The 20,648-nt window shown below is 31.8% G+C and overlaps 4 protein-coding genes across 8 annotated transcripts; 2 read left to right on the top strand and 2 right to left on the bottom strand.

Annotated features, from left to right (window-relative positions):
• Nucleotides 1-110: 110 nt before the first annotated feature.
• On the top strand, nucleotides 111-5,809 carry LOC143147946 (glycerate kinase). Of its 2 annotated transcripts, XM_076313711.1 has the most exons (3): nucleotides 111-294; nucleotides 370-2,422; nucleotides 5,309-5,809. In XM_076313711.1, exons 1-3 carry the CDS (start codon nucleotides 254-256, stop codon nucleotides 5,318-5,320), a joined length of 2,106 nt encoding a protein of 701 aa, XP_076169826.1. In that variant the 5' UTR covers nucleotides 111-253; the 3' UTR covers nucleotides 5,321-5,809. The 2 variants fall into 2 exon arrangements, with proteins under 2 accessions (XP_076169826.1, XP_076169824.1); XM_076313709.1 differs by lacking the exon at nucleotides 5,309-5,809 and having other exon boundaries at nucleotides 370-5,293.
• LOC143147945 (small G protein signaling modulator 3 homolog) lies at nucleotides 2,113-6,853 on the bottom strand. Of its 2 annotated transcripts, XM_076313707.1 has the most exons (14): nucleotides 6,637-6,853; nucleotides 6,266-6,447; nucleotides 6,102-6,200; nucleotides 5,836-5,999; nucleotides 5,520-5,730; nucleotides 5,317-5,447; nucleotides 5,010-5,243; nucleotides 4,820-4,914; nucleotides 4,580-4,725; nucleotides 4,331-4,428; nucleotides 4,045-4,224; nucleotides 3,562-3,983; nucleotides 3,325-3,485; nucleotides 2,114-3,259 (listed from the first exon to the last, which is right to left on the bottom strand). In XM_076313707.1, exons 1-14 carry the CDS (start codon nucleotides 6,703-6,705, stop codon nucleotides 3,067-3,069), a joined length of 2,385 nt encoding a protein of 794 aa, XP_076169822.1. In that variant the 5' UTR covers nucleotides 6,706-6,853; the 3' UTR covers nucleotides 2,114-3,066. The 2 variants fall into 2 exon arrangements, with proteins under 2 accessions (XP_076169823.1, XP_076169822.1); XM_076313708.1 differs by lacking the exon at nucleotides 6,637-6,853 and having other exon boundaries at nucleotides 2,113-3,259; nucleotides 6,102-6,174; nucleotides 6,266-6,432.
• An 800-nt stretch (nucleotides 6,854-7,653) lies between these two features.
• Nucleotides 7,654-15,992, top strand: Nsl1 (non-specific lethal 1). 3 transcript variants are annotated; one of them, XM_076314269.1, is made up of 12 exons: nucleotides 7,654-8,034; nucleotides 9,032-9,253; nucleotides 10,619-12,297; nucleotides 12,886-13,388; nucleotides 13,523-13,717; nucleotides 13,820-14,048; nucleotides 14,122-14,229; nucleotides 14,311-14,386; nucleotides 14,461-14,620; nucleotides 14,787-15,013; nucleotides 15,128-15,262; nucleotides 15,684-15,992. In XM_076314269.1, the coding sequence occupies exons 3-12, from the start codon at nucleotides 10,835-10,837 to the stop codon at nucleotides 15,828-15,830; spliced, it is 3,243 nt and encodes a 1,080-aa protein (XP_076170384.1). In that variant the 5' UTR covers nucleotides 7,654-8,034; nucleotides 9,032-9,253; nucleotides 10,619-10,834; the 3' UTR covers nucleotides 15,831-15,992. The 3 variants fall into 3 exon arrangements, with proteins under 3 accessions (XP_076170384.1, XP_076170385.1, XP_076170383.1); XM_076314270.1 differs by having other exon boundaries at nucleotides 7,654-9,253; nucleotides 14,173-14,229; XM_076314268.1 differs by having other exon boundaries at nucleotides 7,654-9,253.
• Nucleotides 15,993-17,150: 1,158 nt separating this feature from the next.
• On the bottom strand, nucleotides 17,151-18,999 carry LOC143148326 (DNA polymerase delta subunit 2). Its single transcript, XM_076314582.1, has 6 exons — nucleotides 18,746-18,999; nucleotides 18,293-18,594; nucleotides 18,006-18,216; nucleotides 17,734-17,941; nucleotides 17,353-17,645; nucleotides 17,151-17,278 (listed from the first exon to the last, which is right to left on the bottom strand). Exons 1-6 carry the CDS (start codon nucleotides 18,960-18,962, stop codon nucleotides 17,160-17,162), a joined length of 1,350 nt encoding a protein of 449 aa, XP_076170697.1. The 5' UTR covers nucleotides 18,963-18,999; the 3' UTR covers nucleotides 17,151-17,159.
• Nucleotides 19,000-20,648: the final 1,649 nt, after the last annotated feature.

The following is a 20,648-nucleotide window of genomic DNA, read 5'->3' as shown; positions in this document are numbered from 1 at the left end:
CTTGCAAACAGTATTTATAAACATGTACTAACAATAGGAGGATGTTATAATAAATATTTAAATTCTTTGCCGAAATGTTTCTTCCGTAATATTTATTAATTAAATTAAACTGTTAAATGTTCCAGAAAGTGTAAATATATGTCAATACATGAATTAAAGTTTGTAAGTGAACAATTGTGAGATAAGTTTCATCTGATACAAATTAAAAAATAAGGAAATAAGCAATGTAACAGAATATATTTGGTATTTAGACATGTGTTATAAAAGAGTATTACGTAAATGCGCACAATACAGGCAAGTGTTTTAATTGTTGCACGCAAAAGTTATATTAATACATTATATATTAATGATTTTCTGACGTTTTTTCAGTAGTTTGATTTTCTTTAAGTCTAACCTATTAAAATTTGTAAAATTTTCAAGTGAAAACATGTCTATGGATGTAAAAGGTCTCAAAGAATGTAAATCTATTTTAAAAGATATGTATTTTGCTGGTGTTAAAGCAGTTTCACCAAAAGCTCTCATAATAAATAAAGTTAAATTTAAAGATGGAATATTACAAGTTGCTGATCAAAGTTTTCAGTTAAAAGAAAATGTTTATCTGGTTGGTTTTGGTAAAGCTGTAATGGGTATGTCAATAGTTTTGGAGCATATGCTTGGTAATCATTTGAAGAAAGGTATAGTTAGCGTACCGTCTGCATCAACCAATGCACTGTGGGAATCCGAAGATAAATTTTATTTTCCTAAATTAGTATCTGGTGTAGTTGAATATCGTGAAGGTAGTGTAAATAATCAACCAGATGATAGATGTTTAGACACAACACATGATATCATAGATTTAATAGAATCTTTAACAGAAAATGATACTTTAATTGTATTAGTATCAGGTGGAGGCTCTGCATTACTTTATATGCCGAGACCAACAATTTTACAGGAAGATAAATTGCTAGTTTGTAGAACAGTTCAAAATGCAGGTGCTGATATCAAAGAATTAAACACAGTAAGAATTAAATTATCTATGGTAAAAGGTGGTGGTTTAGCTAGAATGGCTTTTCCAGCTTCTGTCATCACTTTGATTTTATCCGACATTGTGGGTGATCCTATAGATTTAATTGCAAGTGGTCCAACAGTATATAATAGTAAACTACCTAAGCTAGCAATAACTGTATTAAAGAAGTATGACTTATATGACAAACTAGAAGGAGATGTGAAAAGAGCTATAATATCTAAAGAAACTTTTAATGACAGACCACTATTGACTGGAAAAGGAAAAACAAAGACATTTAAACATGTAAATAACATTATTTTGGGAAATAATGAGGTAGCAGTTGAAGCAGCTGCATTTGAAGCTCGGCGCAAAAAGCTTATTCCCATAATATTACGAACTGATATTACAGGCAATGTACATGATGTAAGTTCAATGTATGCTTATATAACAAGTTTAATATGCCTTGCATTAGATAAAACATTGAACAGAAAAGAATTCTTTGAAAAAGTAAAAGATATTCCTATACTTTCATTATCTACTACTAAAGTAGATGAAATTTATAATTTGATTGAAAATGTAAGTGCAGAAGGAGTAGTATTGATTGGAGGAGGAGAACCAACAGTAATTGTTAAAGGAAAAGGAAAGGGTGGTAGAAATCAAGAATTAGCTCTACATTTTTCTTTAGACTGGTTAGCAAAGATTAAAAGTAATCCCCGATTTGCAGAGTACAATGTAATAATGTTAAGTGCAGGCACGGATGGTCAAGATGGTCCAACTGATGCAGCAGGAGCATTTGGTTATCCTGCTATTGCACCAATAATTCATCATTTATATGAAAAAGCAAAATATTTAACATCAGAGAAAATAGTTCAATTAAAGATGAAGAAAGAGGCTATGAAAAAGAAGGAAGAAGAACGACAACAATTTGAACAGCAACAACCTGAAGAAATATGTAAAAGACATGAATTGAGTACATTTGTAATAAAAAAGCAGGAGATAGAAAACGAAGTAAAAAATGATGAAGTGACGGAAACGAAAGGCGCTTTCAATGCAGAAAATGTAGACGAAATGGAAGAAGTACTTCCACTCATATACCAAACAATGGAAATTGAACATATTTTGCCTGAAAATGCTTTAAATGATAACAATACATATAATTTATATTCACGATTCAAAAAAGGTTCAGACTTATTGAAAACTGGTTTCACTGGCACTAATGTCATGGATTTACACTTTATTTACATCAGAAAACGAAAATGCGATTGTAGAATAGATTTTGTTAAAAATGAGATATTTGAAAATGCTTTAGATAACCATGATTTCCATATTAATCCTTCTACTATTGAAGAATACAGAAGAAAGCATGAGCAGATGACTTTTGATTGGGACAATTACTTAGCTGGACCTTCACATCTTATCAAAGATGAGGCTGATAAGGTTAATATAAAAATTATTGATGATAATTTAGTAGAACCGTGTTGCCGTAGAAATAGAAAATTTCCATCTTAAAAATTATTGAAAGACCAAGAGCTACTGTGATATAATATTATATTGGCCAAATTATTTTAGTATAAATTAAAAGTTTTATATATTAAACAAATTATAATATAACTAAAAATTATATATATTTGTATACATTGAATGTAATCATACATTGAATAAATAATACACTCGTGCAAATTATCATCGAAACTTTTCAAAATTAAAATGCAGTAATTGTCACATTGATTAAATGTTTGATAAATTTATCATCCACTTTATAACTTCCTTCTGCAGATAGTAGAACAACATGTAACATACACATATCCATATACACACAATTCGTATTCGGTTGTAATTAACTAGTTTAATTTTAAATATGATTAAAATATTGACATCTGTTTATGATTAACAATAAAACTCAAACAATTTATATGTAATACATAAAAATGTAAAAGTATTACGATATTGTATTTTTATGTGACATGCATACAAGCTCACACGCGCGCACACAATGTACATTCTAATATTTTTTGTTAATGGTGCATGTAATACGTGAGAAGTTTGTAATACAAATATTATTAAATTTTTCATATTGTTTGCTAAAGGTCCCAACTAAATAAATGATGTTTAACTAACATGTCACGGACACCATCTTTTAAAGGTTGCGACTGTTCCTTCTTGGGCGGTAATTCCCAATCAGGATTTAAATTAAAGGCAAATTGACTTAATATTCTCAATTCGCATTTAATTTGTACCCATCCAGGACTATTTATAAAACTCCATGGTTGATACCTAAAAAATCAATGATATATAAATTGTAGAAATGATTGTATATAAGTTCATTCAAAATTTATTACCATTTTTGTACAATCTCCACACAAGAACATAAAACTTCAAGCCATAAATGTAAAACTTGTTCATTCAATCCTAGACAAATGAGAGATCGTAATTTTACATCCATTTGCGCATGTGCATTATCATGTGTCAAATTTACTGATTGAACGCATCGATATAACAACTGCAATAAAAATTATTTTATATATAAATTTAAATAGAATAATTTATAGCAAAAATAATAAATAATTAGGATTTACCTCTTCTGGTGTAAGAACTTTACCATCTTCATCTAATCTATATGTTTTACAAAGTACTAATCTGCTATAAACAGAATTGAAATCTTTTTCTACTTCTCTGTTTGAAGCTTCTTCTATGAAAAGCCATGGATGGCATGGTCCACCTAAAAACGATGGTCTACGCATTCCATGCTCCAATACTGCTTTTATAGCAGGACACAAAGTTCCCCTAATTAAATCAGTAACAGCTTCGCTAACTGCATCATCCCCAGCACACGTATACTGTTTGCTTCTTTCATCTAATAATTCTACAAATTTCGCAGGAAACCATCCCCTTAATCCATTGAGTTCTCCAACCCAACAATGTTCATCTTTTTGACTTATAATTGTGATTATATCATTTTTTCGAAAACCTAATTCATCATCGTCGTGTCTTTCAAAATCTGCAATGAAATGACGTTTGTACTAATCACAAGAATATTAATTTCATTTATATTAAAGTACCTAATAATGCTTTAGCTCTTCTCTTTCTGGTACGTGATACATTAACATAATTATCATGATCCTTTGCATGACTCTCCATACTGTAATCTGCTATGAGTACAATATTACCCAATTTTGGATCAACATTTATAAAATGTCTAGCAACTTGCAAAACAGCTTCCCTTAAATCTACCAATATTTCTGAAATATTTCAGAAATAATCTTCAATTTTCTACAGATTTTACTATAAATATATATTTAATACACTGAAACGTATTAAGAAATTATGTTTTACGAGTCTACATACCAGTTTGACGAATATTTTTTGATTTTGCGTCATCTTCATTATCGTAATTTCCAAATAAAAATGTCTGAAGCATCGATTTATTTCTCTTCATTTGACGCCTTCATGAAAATGTAAATAATTATTAAAAAATTATGATAATACAATAGTATTTACTATAAACGTACATTGAAAAAATAAATATATTTTCATAAAATTTTCAAAATTAAATTATATATGATTTCTTAAAATTCTTTGTCACAAATAACATACCTATTAAGATGTTGCTTTGGTAAATTTAATACAGCATCAGGATTACCTACTAATCCTCCTTGAACAGCCATTAAATATGCTAAATGCCGACGTCTGTGAGTTTCGACTAAAACGTCTGTTAACGATCCACTTACTTCTAAAGATATCTAAAAAACAGTGATTCTGAAACCTCAATTCTTAGTTATAGCAATTTTATCTAATAAAAAAAAATACTATTCAAAATTTAAAATAAAAATTTACATTAAATAGCTGTTCTACATCATCAATATCCCCCGGTATATCTGAGAGAGCATTAAATATTTGGGCAGAATTTTCCAGTAGCCTTAATTCAGATTCTGGAAACAAATATTATTATTGCAATTATTACATAAATACTACATCAAATAAAAAATGTGTCACACTTACAATGAATACAGGCATGGATATATACCTTTAATTTTTAACATCCCAAGTGTAACTTGAAATAAAACTATAGATCCATCAAAAAGAAACATATCCCATATACGTAGTAATATTTTCATATGTACAACAGATGCAAACAAAGTTAGGAACCAGTGTAAAGATATTAAACTTAACTCTATGTCATGTTGAACCAGAACCTGATCTATATCAGGAAGGTAATTAGCTACTAATGTACGAAGTACTCTTTGGTCAGCTTGAATACCTATGTAATAATAAAAAGTTAAGAATCTACTTCTCAGCTTACTATTTATTATATACATCTTTCAGTATATTACCTAATAAAGTTGAAGAATAGTAAGATGCTGGCAGTAAATCTTCTACTATTGTAGCCATCATCCAAAAAGCATCTTCTTCCTCTAAGAGTAATAAGAGAGAAGCTGCTATTATTCCTGTACCTTGGCAGTACCTTTACAGAATAAATGATAATATAGTAATAAAATAAGAATATTGTAATAATAATTCATAAAAGCTCTATTACCCAATGTCAGGATATAACCAAGCAAGAGCACGCATAACGCGTCTTAAACGTGGTATTCCAGTACTATGAAGATGACTAAAACATGCATTGGCTGGCATAATACGAAGCAGATCCTTTTCTATCTGTTTATTAGTCATTAATGCATCGTTGCACGATGCTTTAACTATATCTTTGTACAGTATTTCAGAAGAACATTTTTTTTGTAATGCTCCTATGACACATAAAATATAATTTATGTAATATTATGTGGTATTATAATTGTGAAATATTAAAATATTACAATTCACGAATTTTTGTTTTATTTCATATAGTATACCTGACATTCTCATCCAAATTTGAGGTCTAAGTGAATGAGGTACACCATGATGGACCATATCACGTAATTTATCTGTACGGGGCAATCTTCTGTCTAAATTTTGCCATGAAATTTCTGTTACTTCTTTATTATGACTGAACTCCAATAGAGCAACCCATTGTAATCTACATATATAAAGTTTACTAATTTTAATTACAAGATATAGTGTAATAAAAAAAAATATATATATATATGTGTATATGTGTATGTATTAATTGTCTTTATACCTATGTTGGGGATCTTCAACAAATGGAATACCTAATAACTTTTTCGAACTTTGCTCTGGACCATCTTCTTCTTCTACGCGAAAACCAAATTCATCGAACCTAATGTATTTTATTATAACAAATAAATCATTAATACTTTCTAAAAAATTACTTATAAAATATACCTATATTCAGGCTGTGAATTAGGATCATCTGGTTGATTTAATTTAGCTAAAATATCTTGGGGCCACATGGATGGAGTCAAAGCAGAAAATGGACCCCCAGGAGCAGGTGATAAAATTTCTCCACACAACCCTGTAATTTCTACTTCAAATTCATCTTCTGACATAGCAGTTTCCAATTTTTTCTGAAAAGCAGAGATGTTGAATAAATTCAAATTATTAGCCAGCAAATGTGCCACAACCTTCATTAGCCTCATAGAAATTGAATACTTTACTACAGAAATTTTTAGGCACATGAATATCTAAATCCTTATATAATGTAAATGCTATAAGAAATTAACATATTGTAAACATCTTAAAATTAAAACACTTACATTATGATCTTCTTTCCCAACATAACCTTCATGATCACGAACATTGAACAAAGATTTAGCGATATCCATTTTATCAGAATTTAAGATATTTATTACTTCTTATATTTTAATATATTCAATTTTATTTTAACTGTATTATACTATTGTACGATATTACATTTGTTATGTTTAGCAAATATTAATCATCGAATAGTGTTGATACATTGACAGTTCTAGATTTGCTTCGCCATCTGACGATGCTACTGTCAAATTAAACCAATAACGAGACAGTGCAAGTATTTAAACATAATGCGTTGATACGAAATTTATAGTCTTTATTTAAAATAATTTACATGAGAAAAGTCATTTTCTAATTAACTGACGAATAACTGATTTCCAGTTATATTATAGTATTATATATTTTCAATATCTATATAAAAAATTATGTTATATTAGACATGTGTACAATATGTGACTGTTACTTCATAAATTATTGAAAAGTCGTGTATACATTGATAAAAATAACAATGTACATTGTCACGTATTTCCTTTTTCGTGCATCCATGTATTATTAAATATACTAACAATATTTTTACGCATTAATCGTCTATTGAAATATACACATAAGATCAGAATAAACATTAAAGTTAATTGTTTGTAGCCGTTTCAAATTTCGTATAATATATTATATAATATATTTTCTACAATGGATTCAATTATACTATTTGGCATCATGACCAACACAGATATATTTAAATTTTAAATATTCCTGTTGAAAAACAGATTAACGACATATGAAAATTCGTGGTATATTTGTATTTAACATGACGCTATCATTCCGATATAACGTGTTTTGCAGTTTGCGCTGTAACAGCAGGTGTGCCTGTAGGGAATAAGCGGGAAAATCAGCGTGCAAAGTCTAGGGTTTTTTATTAGCATTCACGTATCGAGCTGCGAATTGGACTTTACCGCCGACATTATAGATAGAAAATGAATCCGATTGGGTAGCGTGGCACGAAGGCCACATCCGGCAGCAGCACTGCAGTATTGGTCGATCCCGCTTCAGCAACAGCGAAGTTGGTCGAATTTCCTATATATTATTGATAAATAGCTCGCGTTGCTTGTGTGACTTTTACTAAAATTGACGTCGGTGTTCGTATTCAAAGAGGAAAAATCTGACCTACCGGAATCGCGTGCATACCGACAAATACCGAGAAGTGACGCAAAACGGTTAGAAGTACGCGCGTTCCTTGTAACGAGAAATCGGCCGAGGGATTATCGTGCATTGGGTGTGACGGACATTTATATCCGTGCGAGTTGCACGAAAGTCGTGTCGTGTTGCGTAGTGCCAAAGAACGCTCGATTATTCGTGGATCTTGCGGGTGTATGTGCGATTATGTCGAGCGCCCCCAAAGCGAGGTGAGCGTTATAGGAGGGGAAACTGCCCAAAAGAAGCTGACTACGAATCTGTTTTTTGTTCCGCCATTGTACGCCACACGAGAGTACCGCGAAGGAAGCCGCTTGCCTCGTTCTTCCGTGTGTTCTCGTTCGACTACTTCTTTTTTTTTCGGAACCGATCGCTGTTCAAGCGTGTAAACGCGCCTACGTCCGCGTTAACGCACGTCTCGTGGTTACGCTATTCGCCAGGCGAAACACGTTAGTGTCTTCTTTCTCTGTCGTGCCTTCTCTTTCGTTCCTCGTCTCTCTCACATGCATCTTTCTCGGTTTCTTCGTTTCCTCTGTCTCTTTCCCTTTCTCTCCGTGCTACTCTCAATGCTCTCGGCATCTCTGCGGAAGTCGCGTGTGTGAAGGTTTTTCGCGTACGTGGACATCGCCGACGACGCGAAGTGATTCGTATACGAGTGCCATTACCGGGGATACAAATCTTGCGCGTCATTATGCAATAGACGTGCAGCTGACGAGAGAGAACTGCCTCCTCTGCTGAGGACGAGGACGGCGGTGGTGCTGTGCGGCATGTTTTTATCTTTGTTTTCCAATCCTGTGCCACGACGAGGAAACGCTGCCGCTGCCGCTGCCGCCGCCGCCGCCGCTGCCGCCGCCGCCGCCGCCGCTCATTTGGTTTTCTATATTTCGCGACGAGTAATCACGTGGGAATGCGTCAAGCGATGCTAGCGTACCTGTTATTAATCTCATCAACATGTACACTCGGTAGTGATATCTAGTGTAATTATGTGCAACGCATCGTATTGCAGTGGCTAACGCGAATTTTACACCTTCGAATACGCTTCCTTCATATTTCCGCTTCCTCTTCTTCCTTTTTACACCACTTCTTCCCCCGTCGTTTACACCTCGTAGCTTTCTCAAACAAAGTGTTCTCTGAACTTTCTTTTATGCGCGTTTCTCGTTCCAACGTATTCCAATTTTTTAATAACGCGTTATTATCGTTCGCCGGCAGTCGCATACCGCTTTGGGTTAGTCTACGTTCGAAGTTCACCGCTTGAAAATAGTGATCCAGCGCTGGAACATACATATATCTTCGTGGGAAGAACGATCTCTCGCCTTTCTGACGTTCTTCTTATATTATCTTGCGTGCTTGGATGTTACTCCTACGGGAAACGTTACCCTGAATACTCTGCAATTTTAAATATGCTTCCTATCTGCATGCAAAAAGAATAAGGTGAGCAGTATTCCAAATTTTCTTTGTTCTTTTATTAGAATAATTTTCCGTACTCCGTTTTTCTATTTTGTGAGTAAATATTTAATATAATATATTGTTTTATGTTATGTACACCACTAAAACCGTCATTAATTACTTATCCTATTTGTTTTCAATAAGTATTTACCTTGTTTTGTTGGTAAAGTATTTACCTATGTACTTATCATCTTGTTATTTTACTCAATAATTACCAAAGCACTTTGTTGTTTACATTACATAATTGTTTAAGTAGATAATTAGAGAACTTCCAGTATTAGAAATATGTAACTCTTGTAACAATTGTTTGTGTACTGGGTAAATTTGAATTTTCTGTCTAACAAAAGACAAAGCTATGTAATTAAATGTGAGTTTTATGTTTTTATGTGTATCTCAGAGCAAAGAAAAAAAATACAAAAGTGAAGTTACAACATTTAAATAACAAAATATAATTATTTAGAGTTGGAACATTTAAATTCCTACAATTATAAATAATTTTTTACATACAAAAGTTTATTATAGCTTAATTTTTGTAGGTACTTTCGTATCAATTGTCTTGTGTATGATATTAGTGAGGCATTTTATTTAAACTTGTTTTACTTTTATTATATTTTGTATTAATTTATTTTCTTATTACTTCTGTATAAATTCCTTATTTATTTGTCATGTAAGATAATGTTTATAAGGACAGACTAAAATTAATTTTACCCCTAACAATTTAACACAAAAATTTAGTATCGATAAATGTTGGGTTAAATTATATCAAAATCTTTGTAATACCAAATTTTCATAACCAAAGAAATATAAAAACCAATATTGAAATCAAAATTAATAACAGTATTTTTCTGATTTTCATATGCTAATATATCTTCGTAGCTTTTTAAAATGTACACATATTATATATAATATAATTGTAACATTATAGATGTATATTCTTATGGATACAATGTATACAAAATTTATAAATATTAATGACATTGATCACGAGATGAATCTCAGACTTAGAATAAAATAACAGCATCTTTTATCAGTTCCTTTTATGGATAATCTTAGTATACAATACAGAATAATATTTGTTCTACTTTGTATTAAATTTATTTTCTTGGGTACAAATTATACGAAAGAAATGTGATCTAAAATTCAAATGCAATGCTATGGTAGTAATAATAGTTTCACAGGTAATGATTATAGTTTTTTCGAACATTTCTTTTTGTACAGTTTACTCAGATGTAATCAGAAGACATTGATATAATGCAGAGTATTTCTTTTAATTAAAAATTATAATTAAACAATATTTATACATATTTTCATTATTATTTAAAAACTTATTCTTGTGTAATTTATTTACAGGTTAATTGATGTCATTGGTGGGCTCCAAGCATGTAAATGAAGAAATTAAACATTATGGATATGGAAAAGATTATCGAAACAACATAATATTTAACGAAAAATGAATAGAAGCTAAGGAAAATAATACACGGGAGGAAGAAAATCACAAAGGGGAAACTTATTTGGGGGATAAGATCAAATAATAAAAGTGCAGGACAATAAATTAGTAATGAATGAATGGGAGTGAGCACAGTGCACGTGAAGTGCAGGTGTGGGTGCATACGCACGTGGGAGCCTCTGGATGTCGAGGCCGCAGCACTGGCAGTGTCAGTGGCAGTGATGGCCCCTGCTCTGACGGAAGGCGGTCCTCAAAAGCCTGAAAATTTGTTCCCTTCCCTTCCAGCTGGTGGGTTCCTTTCCCCAGAGCAGGCTGCAGAAGTGTGTCAGAATCGTGAAATTCTGGCAAAATTTGTTGTCTCTGCAAACGTTCAACCATCTAGGATCGACGAACAGTGTTTACACGGCATATCCAAGGATCTCATTCGTGATGTCATCAACTCAAAATATGCCAATGATCTTGATCGTTTGTCTACATTTACGCACGGATCTGACCTGATTGCAAAAAAGGCATTAATTAAACAGGACTGTGAACAAGCAAACATTCTGGACAGTCCAGAAAAAAAGTTGACTGATATTATAATGAACGACCCATCTATGGGTGATCAAACGGACAACATGGGTTTCTTAAAATCAAGCGCAGACTTGCCTTTGGTGGGCTCAGAAGCTACAGGAGACAATAAAAATCTAGATGTGGATCAGATAATGGCCTTCAGTACTGATATAACTACAGATAGTGAGCAGTGCAACATGGGCAATGTCGGCGATATTGGACAGAATGTTGAAGAGATTTTGCAAGTTATTAAATCTATTGAAGGAGTGGAAAATGCAGAGAATATATCTGCAGGCAGTAGTGAACCAGTGCAAAGTGCTGTAGATGGAGTAGAGATGTTTTCTATGCCTGAGGAAGGATTCTCTTCCTTTGAACGGGATTTACTTAATGATGTTGATGTTATGAGTATTTGTAACAATATGACTATTGCTGATACAGTGGACCAACAAAAAACTAACAACTTGAAGTTACAGCAAGATATAGTGGCGCAAAAACAGTTTGAAAATGAAAGGAGATGTGCATTTCTACTAAGAAGACTGAGGAAGCTTCAAGCAAGACTAATAGGCAGGCACGTTGCAGAAGAAAATACAGGAGTTCTTGAACTTGCCCATCATGGAGTGAAAAAATATCTTTTTCAAGAATTGGTTAATATCAGTTCTAAGTCTAATGTTAGAAACTTTCCTGAGATTAGTAGTAGCTTGAATTCGTTTTTGCAAAAAATTGAAAAGATGTGTGTTGCCCAGAGCAATAGTGTGAATCGTCAGCGATTATGTTGCCGATATTTTGGTGGTGGATCACGTGACAGTTTGGGTAGTACTTCTGGCAATAATGGCAGTCGTCAGCCAGTGTTTGGTACCCCACAAGTTAAAGTTAAAGGTGATGAAGTGGAGAGTGTGGCTGGACCTTTAGCTACACAATTGCATATTGTGGAGTCTACTCTTGATTCTGACTGTACTGCATCTAGTAGTGGCGGAGAAAGTTGTGATGAAATGCAGACATTTAATAATCCACATCAGCAACATTTATCTATGTGAGTTTTAATTCTTTTTTATAATTGAATTATATTGTTTATTATCTAGTAGGTAATCTTTAAGGCCATTCTATTTATTCTTTATTTCAAGTAACATATACTAATGAAATAATTTAGATAATTTTAGGTAGCACTTGTCTTTCGAAATAATTTTCATAATACACATATGCTCATAATACAACTTGTTATTACATATGCTTTTTGCTGTGTGTCATAAAAAGCTCTCATCTTATTCAATTCTGTATGTTCATAAAAAAGTTAGAAACCGAATAATCTTTTGGGCCGGTTTCAGATAATTTTAGTTGGATAATGTTTTCTATTTAACATGGAATATTTACATTTTAGATGCAGAATGCTGTTTTTCTGCTATATGTGCAAATATTTAGTAAAAGTAGTTATTGAATTTAATAAAACCCATTAAGATGCATGATAAATATTAAAATTTAACATAATTTAAACAATGTCAACATTAAAAATGAAATCTACAATATATTTTGGAAGTTAATTTAACATTTATAACTATAAAAATGTTGAAAAAGGATTTAAAGTATTTTATATTTAGTATATTTTTGTTAACATTACTTGTAGATCAAAAAGAGCAGCATGGAGGTATGCTCAGGATCGTGCAGGTGTAGCAGCAAGATGGACATGGTTACAAGCACAAATATCAGACTTGGAATATAGAATTAGACAGCATAATGAATTGCAACGGCATATTAGGGCTAACAAGGGATTAGTGATACTTGATAATTCAGAAACAGTGAATGGGTATAGTGGCGTTTTACCGGGTTCTACAGGACGTTATAATTCACCGGAAGGTGAACTGCCAGCTAGTAGAACACGGCCATTTGTGTGGAGTTTTTATAGGAAGAGGAAACTATTACAAGTAGACAGGTTACACGAAGTCTCTAAACGAGCTGCAAAAGCTTCAACAGTAAGATGCAATTGTGATAATGTATTACCTCCCTGTGCTCTATGCACTGGAAGATTGGATCCAATGCAACCACAAGAACCAATTGAACAGATGTCTGTACAAGAACGAGTTGCACTTGTTGATCCTAGTTATCATCCTGTTTTGTCATTTCCTGATGGTAAATAAAGTATTATTTATCTCCTGTGTACTATAATAAACATTTAAAAAAACTTTAGTACCTTGTATTTAAATCTACAATGTCTAAAAATATTCGGAATATGTATAATGTATCTAAACATTTTTGTTGTCTAGAAATTGTGCAAGGAACTCACCTGGAAGCTATCATGAAATCAGTGGAATGGCAGCAAAAAATGTTAAGGGGAAATTTACGAATTACTCGATTAAAGGATAAAGATAGTAATGAGAGAAGGAATAAAAAACTTCCAGGGCATAGAGCAAAATATGCAGCTCGGTTAAAAAAATCGTCTTCAACTATTCTTACAGCAAGTATGTGCTGTATAGTACTATATAGTTGCTTAATTCAAAAGCTATTTATTAATTACATTAATAGATATGTCTGTATTTTAATTATTCATTTCTCTTTTTCAGGAATCAAGAGAAAAATGTTAAAGGGAAAAAGAAATAGGCTTGGTCATGATAGAAGTATTCATGGTATAAGCAGAAAAAGGGTACAAAAATTGCCAACTGAAGATGATGATGATATTAGTGCCCTTTCCAGCTCTAGTAAACATTCGTCTCCTGTGCCTTCTCCATTGCACCATACTACTCCGTCTTCAGAAAAAAATATTGTTAAAGAGAAGAGTTCCACTTCCCATGGGTTAGTATCATCGATTAGTAGTTCTATGAAAAAGAAATATTAATTGTTTCATAAATAAAATATTTCATTTCAGACGTTTAAGGCAAAATTCATATGATATTGATAATATTGTTATACCATACAGTGTAGCTGCTTCAACTAGGCTCGAAAAATTACAATACAAAGAAATATTAACACCAAAGTAAGTAAAATTTTATCAAATGATGTTTCATATTCCAAATGTGTATGGTATGTTTATGTACCTTTTTTCTGATAAATAAAGGTGGAGGTTATGTGATGAACCATCAAAACTGGATATTAAAAATGGTGTTGTGCACAGGCCTAGTCAAGACAGTGATGTAAGTTTATTTAACTTTGTAAACATAAAATTAGTCATATTTTTTGAAGGACAAAGTATCTTCATTTTTTTTAGTTCGAAGATATGTCGGATGAAACTATTGCTTTGAGGCATGAACGTAGTGAACGAGAGGAAAATAAACGGTTTATGACGTATGTAAATATGCCACATCAGTCACGTATTCGCCACAATCGCAGGACGGATAGTCGAGCAGATAGTGGTGCAAATACACCAGGTTAATATCATTTTTAATATATTTAGTTATTTAATATTTTAAAATTAAAAACACATGTGTTGTATAATTTGTATAACAATATTAAAATGATCAATGATAAAATATTTCTACTTCGCTTACAAAAAATGTTATGTTATATAATATGATGAATTATGTTTTCTTTTAGATCCTATGTCTCCGCATGCAAGTGATTTTGGTGGAGATATGATGTCGCCAATTACATCACCTCCTGCGACTCCTTCACAAATTCAAGACTCGGAACATCAACAAAACTCGGACACAAGTCGGTCACATACATCTGCTTTACAAAATGCTTTACGACGTCGTACTACACCTACGTTAAGATTAGGAAAAGATGACACTAGTACTTCGGTAAATGAAGATGAAAATGAGGTACTATTTCTGTTAATGTAACATAAATGTTATTATTATATTAATGTGTACAGTGTTTGTATAAATATAAAAAGTTATGATATACAAAACAAATCATATAATGCTTTTAATTAGATTTTGCCATACGAACCAAGAGTATTTCCATTATCCGAAGAAGTTTATGACAAAATGCTGGAAGTGATGCCAGATGGGCATTGGCAAGCTTCGTCAGCGTCTCTTTGTTCCCGCGAAGAAGAAAAAGCAGATGATGTACGTACACTGTACTTGTATTAAATGCTTCACTGTTAATTATCTATGTCAGAACTTTTTATTACAACCAAATGTGTGCTCGTACTGATTATTAATGTAAACTTTGAGCCAACTTTCATGGCTCCTCGAGGCTGTCTCTGGTAAGCAGTACCATTTGATGCTTCCTATTTTAACATGATTCATTTTATTTTATCGCATATTTCAGAGTTTAGCAATATTAAGAGAAATTGCATTGCGTTTACATAAACTTATCTTTTTATAAGCATTAGAATCTTTTAATGAATTAGTCCGCTGTTTGTTTTCTTCATATAAGCTTGCAAATTTAAATATAGTTTTTGTAATATATATGCAGAATAACCGTCGGGCAAAATAGTTTTTTTTTTTTATAAGTATTTAGGTAGACGATATATTTCGTTTCTAGGATGGGGAAATGGATTCTCCAGAGTCAGACTCGACGGAATCAGCTTGTTGTGACATAGAAGGTGAGGATCCCAATGATCCTGAATGGACAGTAGCTGACGATAGGGATACTGAAAAGGAACGAATACGTCCGACGGCTAAGAGATAGGATAAAACCTTTAATAAGTACAGTATCTCTAAATCGTCGTTACTATATGCAGAAGCTACCTGTCAATTGTTATATATACCTGTCGGTCATGTAATATGCACCTTAAGTTAATGGTATTACGAATCTGTAAAGTGTATTATAAATATAAATTTTATAACTTCATTCTGCTTAAATCAATGGAAAACCTTAATAATTGCTTTTTAAGTATTGCTATTTCGGCCAAAGCATTAGAATTGTACGGATATCATCCTTTTATTTAAGATAAGGATATTGTTATGTTTTTCTTTCATTGTTATAAATAATGATGGGACACAGTCCTTCAAAAGTTAGAATCTCATACAAACAGAATTAGACAGTTTTATACAAAAGAATAAAAATGTATTTATATTATAATCAAATTCTTACGTTAAATAAAAGTGCCAACCGAAACATTCTGTAGCATTACCCTTCGACGTTGCATATTTTTTCTAGTTGCGACAAGTAATTTTCATTGTAAAATAATTCAAAGCACGCGACTAGAATCCAATTATCACACATTATATTATAATTTATTGTATGTGTCCCTATATTGTGTACGCTACCATATTTCTATATTTGACTTCTCTGATATAGTTTATTATGATTTCTTCAAATGATTTCATAATTTTCACGTCTCATATAACAGTCAAAAACAGTTAACTTATAGAATATGTACATAGTCATTTACATTCACTTCATATTTTTTTTCATATTATAATATGCAGGTAAGAACATCGAATTATGAAAAGATCATATAATTAGCTCGTTTTAGTTTTTACAGCCAAGTCAATATTTAAAATGAATTAAATACAAAACTCTGTTGTTAAATAATTTTTAATTGTATCCTGTATTTTGACTGTTATGTTCTTACTATTTATAATTTATAAAGCATGATGTCATGTTTAAGTAACAAGTTCATTATTTAAAATCTTCTGTCACTGTGATTTCGCGATTTTCTAACAATCTGTGATATTACATGTAATTTCTTTCTTATTGCATACTTTATATTTAGTCAAGCATACATATATTTAAAAGTCGTGTGCTTAGATTTTGTACATCACATTTTGAATAAAAATAAATAGGCAGCAATGGACCATGTTTTTTCTTTATACTACTTATGTGTTAATTTTGATCATTTCACAAATCCAAACAAACAAGATATAATAAAGAATTTAAGTTTTTAAAACTATTTGTATATTATTTGGGAAAATTCTCATACGTATACATGCTAATCTATGTAAAATTAATGTATTATATAAAAAATATGAAACTTTTTTGTTTTGGATAAAAATTTATCAAGACAGTGGCTATTTATGCATTACCAAAAGAAATGTATTGTGTATCTAAATTATCCAAACTTACTATCACTGCTGTATGAGTAGTACTAAAACGTGGAACTGATATCAACCTAACTATTTGATTTTCATTACCTGAAAATTAAATTACGAATAAATTTTGTGTTATGAAAAAATATTCATTTAATTATTTAAAAAAATACACAAACCTTTCCATAGTTTTGTTTCAAATTTGTCTGTATTGCCTACAAAATATATGTTTGGACATTCTTTCATGATAAATAAATCATTTTCGTAATATGGACAGGCCAGCAATGTGTCTGGAGCAGTTGGACATATATGTCTCCATAATAGAGTTTTCTCAAGCCATTCAATAGGTGAAATATTAGTCTCACCCGTTGCTTTGATAATATCATTAATTGATTGACCACTGTTACCGATTATTATTTGTTCTTCAATTGTACCAATCCATGGATTTGTAGTACTTTTAAAGCTTTCAAGTCTATAAGACAGGAGTAGAAGAAATTTGTATATCTCTACAAAGTATACACTGGTTATTTTAGCTAATGACCATGTAAAGAAAATATTACCTAGATGATTTAGGTAATAGACACGGATGTAATGGTTTCTGAGGTAACATAGCATTAGTAGGATCATATTCGCCTGGCATTAAAGTAACACAGCAACACATTGCTAAATTACTTAAAAAAATATCCATGTTTTTTGTTGCTTCTTCAATTTCTTTAGCCAGTGTGTTTGCTCCTGTATATATTGTATTGTTACTTTTTACAGTATTACCTAATAATAGAGATTAATATATTAATCGTCTTAAACAATTACAGAGTGGTAGAATTAAGTTTACCTGCTATTATGAGACGAATAATTGAAGTTCCCTCTTTTTGCATATTTGCATTACCAGCCATTCCACACAACCATTCAACAAAAAGACACGTTTCTAAGTTTTTAAGATTTTTAGATAAATCTAATCCAGATACTATGACTAATTTTTCTTTTGACTTACACTTTGTTAAAGATTTTTGTGGTCCACAGCCAGGAAAACTCCAATCTTTAACCTAATTATAATGTATTATTCATAGTCCATACGATGTATGGACGAATTGTTACAATGTTCATTTAAATTGCAATTACCTTAAATGTTCCATCATCATTTTCATTGCCCAATATGGCACAAACAACTCCAGTAACAATGTATTTTAGATTAACTTGTTCACCTATTAACTTAATACGTAACATTTCATCCTCTAGGAAAGGTTGATCATTTTCAGAACAATAATCTGACCTAGAACAAGGTGCAGCAAGTTGATGATCTTCGCTAAGTTCACGTAAAATCGATGGCTTCCATTGTTGGTGTTTGTAAAGTGTACCAATTATTATACATTGTTGGCCCTCTAAGTTTTCCAGATCGGCTAATTTTACTATGGGAATATTTGCTATGCAAATAAAACTATGATTAAATGGTGTTTAGAAAAGTATTGTTTTAATGAAAAAGTAACTTCTCTACATGTGAGTTTTTCTTTATTTTTATTACCATAACCCTTCAAGTAATCCAAATAATGTTTCCTGTAAAATTAAAATACATACCCCATTTAGTTTGAACTTGCGGAATCAAAACGTCCCTTAATTCAGCAAGTCTAATCGCGTAGATGTGTGCAAATTGTTTTGAATAATCACTTTTTGTGCTCACGAATTTCTTCGACAGATCTTTGTATTGAGCCTGTTTCCTTTCGAAGACTTGCGGTTTTTCATTTTTCGGTTTCATAAATGAATCGTTGCATTCCTCGTCAATTTTGTGAACCATTTTTTATTAAAATTTGAGTATAAACTTTGAGCAAATAATTTACGTTAGATCAATTACGAAATATCGAATACGCTTATCGGTTTACCGCCAAATCTTTACAGAGCACTTCTAGCTTCACTAGCGCCATCAGGAGGTACGTTTTGTGAAAACTTCAAGCAAACAATTTCTTATAAATTTATACTTTCGTGCATTTGTTGGTTCATTTCATTTTTATTCATTTTTAAAAAAAATCACGCTTATTCACATCTGTGGATTGTTATCTGTAATCAAGTTTTGTAATTAATTAAGGATATTAAATGATAATTAGGAGTTAGAGTTAGGAATAGTAAACACACATCACTTATTTTGCTTCTTTTATTATTTCCAAATCTTGCTTAGAACCTGAAGAAATTCTTTCACAATCTAATAATTAATTAATGATAATTAAGTTTAACATTAACGCCTGACAACGACGAAGTAAAGATTATAGATATATATATGTATATAAACACATATATACGTATATATATTTATATTTATAATTATGTATATATATAAGCTAATCCTTGCCCAGACACACATGTTGATATGCAGTGTTCGCTTCATCATTCAAATTTTTCTTCCTACGGGCATATAAATAAAATCTTATTGCTTAATATTTTTTAAATATATATATGTATGTATGTATATATATGTATGTATACATATATATACGTATATATACATATATATACGGTATCATTATCATTACATATGATGATATGTTTTTGTAGTCCCAATGATTAATATGCACGCATTTGTGCAAATGCCTCGGAGTGAGACACGTTATGGACGGATTGATCCAGATGCAAAGTGGACGTTCCGAACGATCGAGCGAATGGTGGGAATTTTGAATTCCGTACACACGTAACGGTTGATTGAACGTTCGTTTTGTTTTCTTGATTCGTGTTTGTTTGTGAGAAAAAATAATCACCTCGGTTGCTTCGCGCTCGATTTTCGGAATGTCCTCACGTATCCGGCAGTATTTTGACGAGGCCTAAGATTGTCGTTTTAACCTCGCCCGTGAAGGTGACGAAAAAAAAAGACAAAAGAGAGAGAGAGACGCGGCCATACACGGCTCGCTGTTCTATCGATCGCGGTGAGGCATCACTCAAAAGCCCCGTCGACATACTGGTTAATTATTATTATTATTTGCTCACTAAACATCAGATTCTTATTTCTGTAATAATTCATATCGCTACGGTAAAGTTATTATTTTTTTTTAGATATCACAATAACCTTACACAGAAAGCTGCAACTAATTTATTATTATATTAATATTATTATTTTATTTTTATTAAATATTATTATTTATCATTATTAATTATTATTATTGTTGTTTTTATCATCTACCTCGTAAATACGTCGGGACTTTATTTTCTTTTTCCTTTTATTTTCAACGAAAACACCAAAGTAACTGTTACGCGCGAGTTTTAGGGGAATTGCTTTTAAATGTGACCCGTGCGCATGCGCAGCTCTAAATCTCGCGTTTATCCGTTGGTGGAGGATGGAGCGTTTACTCGTGTGATTAATGAAAATCGGCAAATGAAATCAGCTGGTCTTGCTTGCTTGTTGTCATCAATTTCAAATAGTTTCTGGCACGTCCCCCCGTTTTATCATCGAACTTTTACGTTTATAGTTGTCCCCTATCGCTTCCTCGATTCCGAT

Source organism: Ptiloglossa arizonensis, chromosome 6 (genome assembly GCF_051014685.1).
Source record: "Ptiloglossa arizonensis isolate GNS036 chromosome 6, iyPtiAriz1_principal, whole genome shotgun sequence".
Taxonomy (NCBI): domain Eukaryota; kingdom Metazoa; phylum Arthropoda; class Insecta; order Hymenoptera; family Colletidae; genus Ptiloglossa; species Ptiloglossa arizonensis.
Note: the sequence above shows the minus strand (reverse complement) of the source record. Positions and strands in the feature narration are given on the sequence as shown.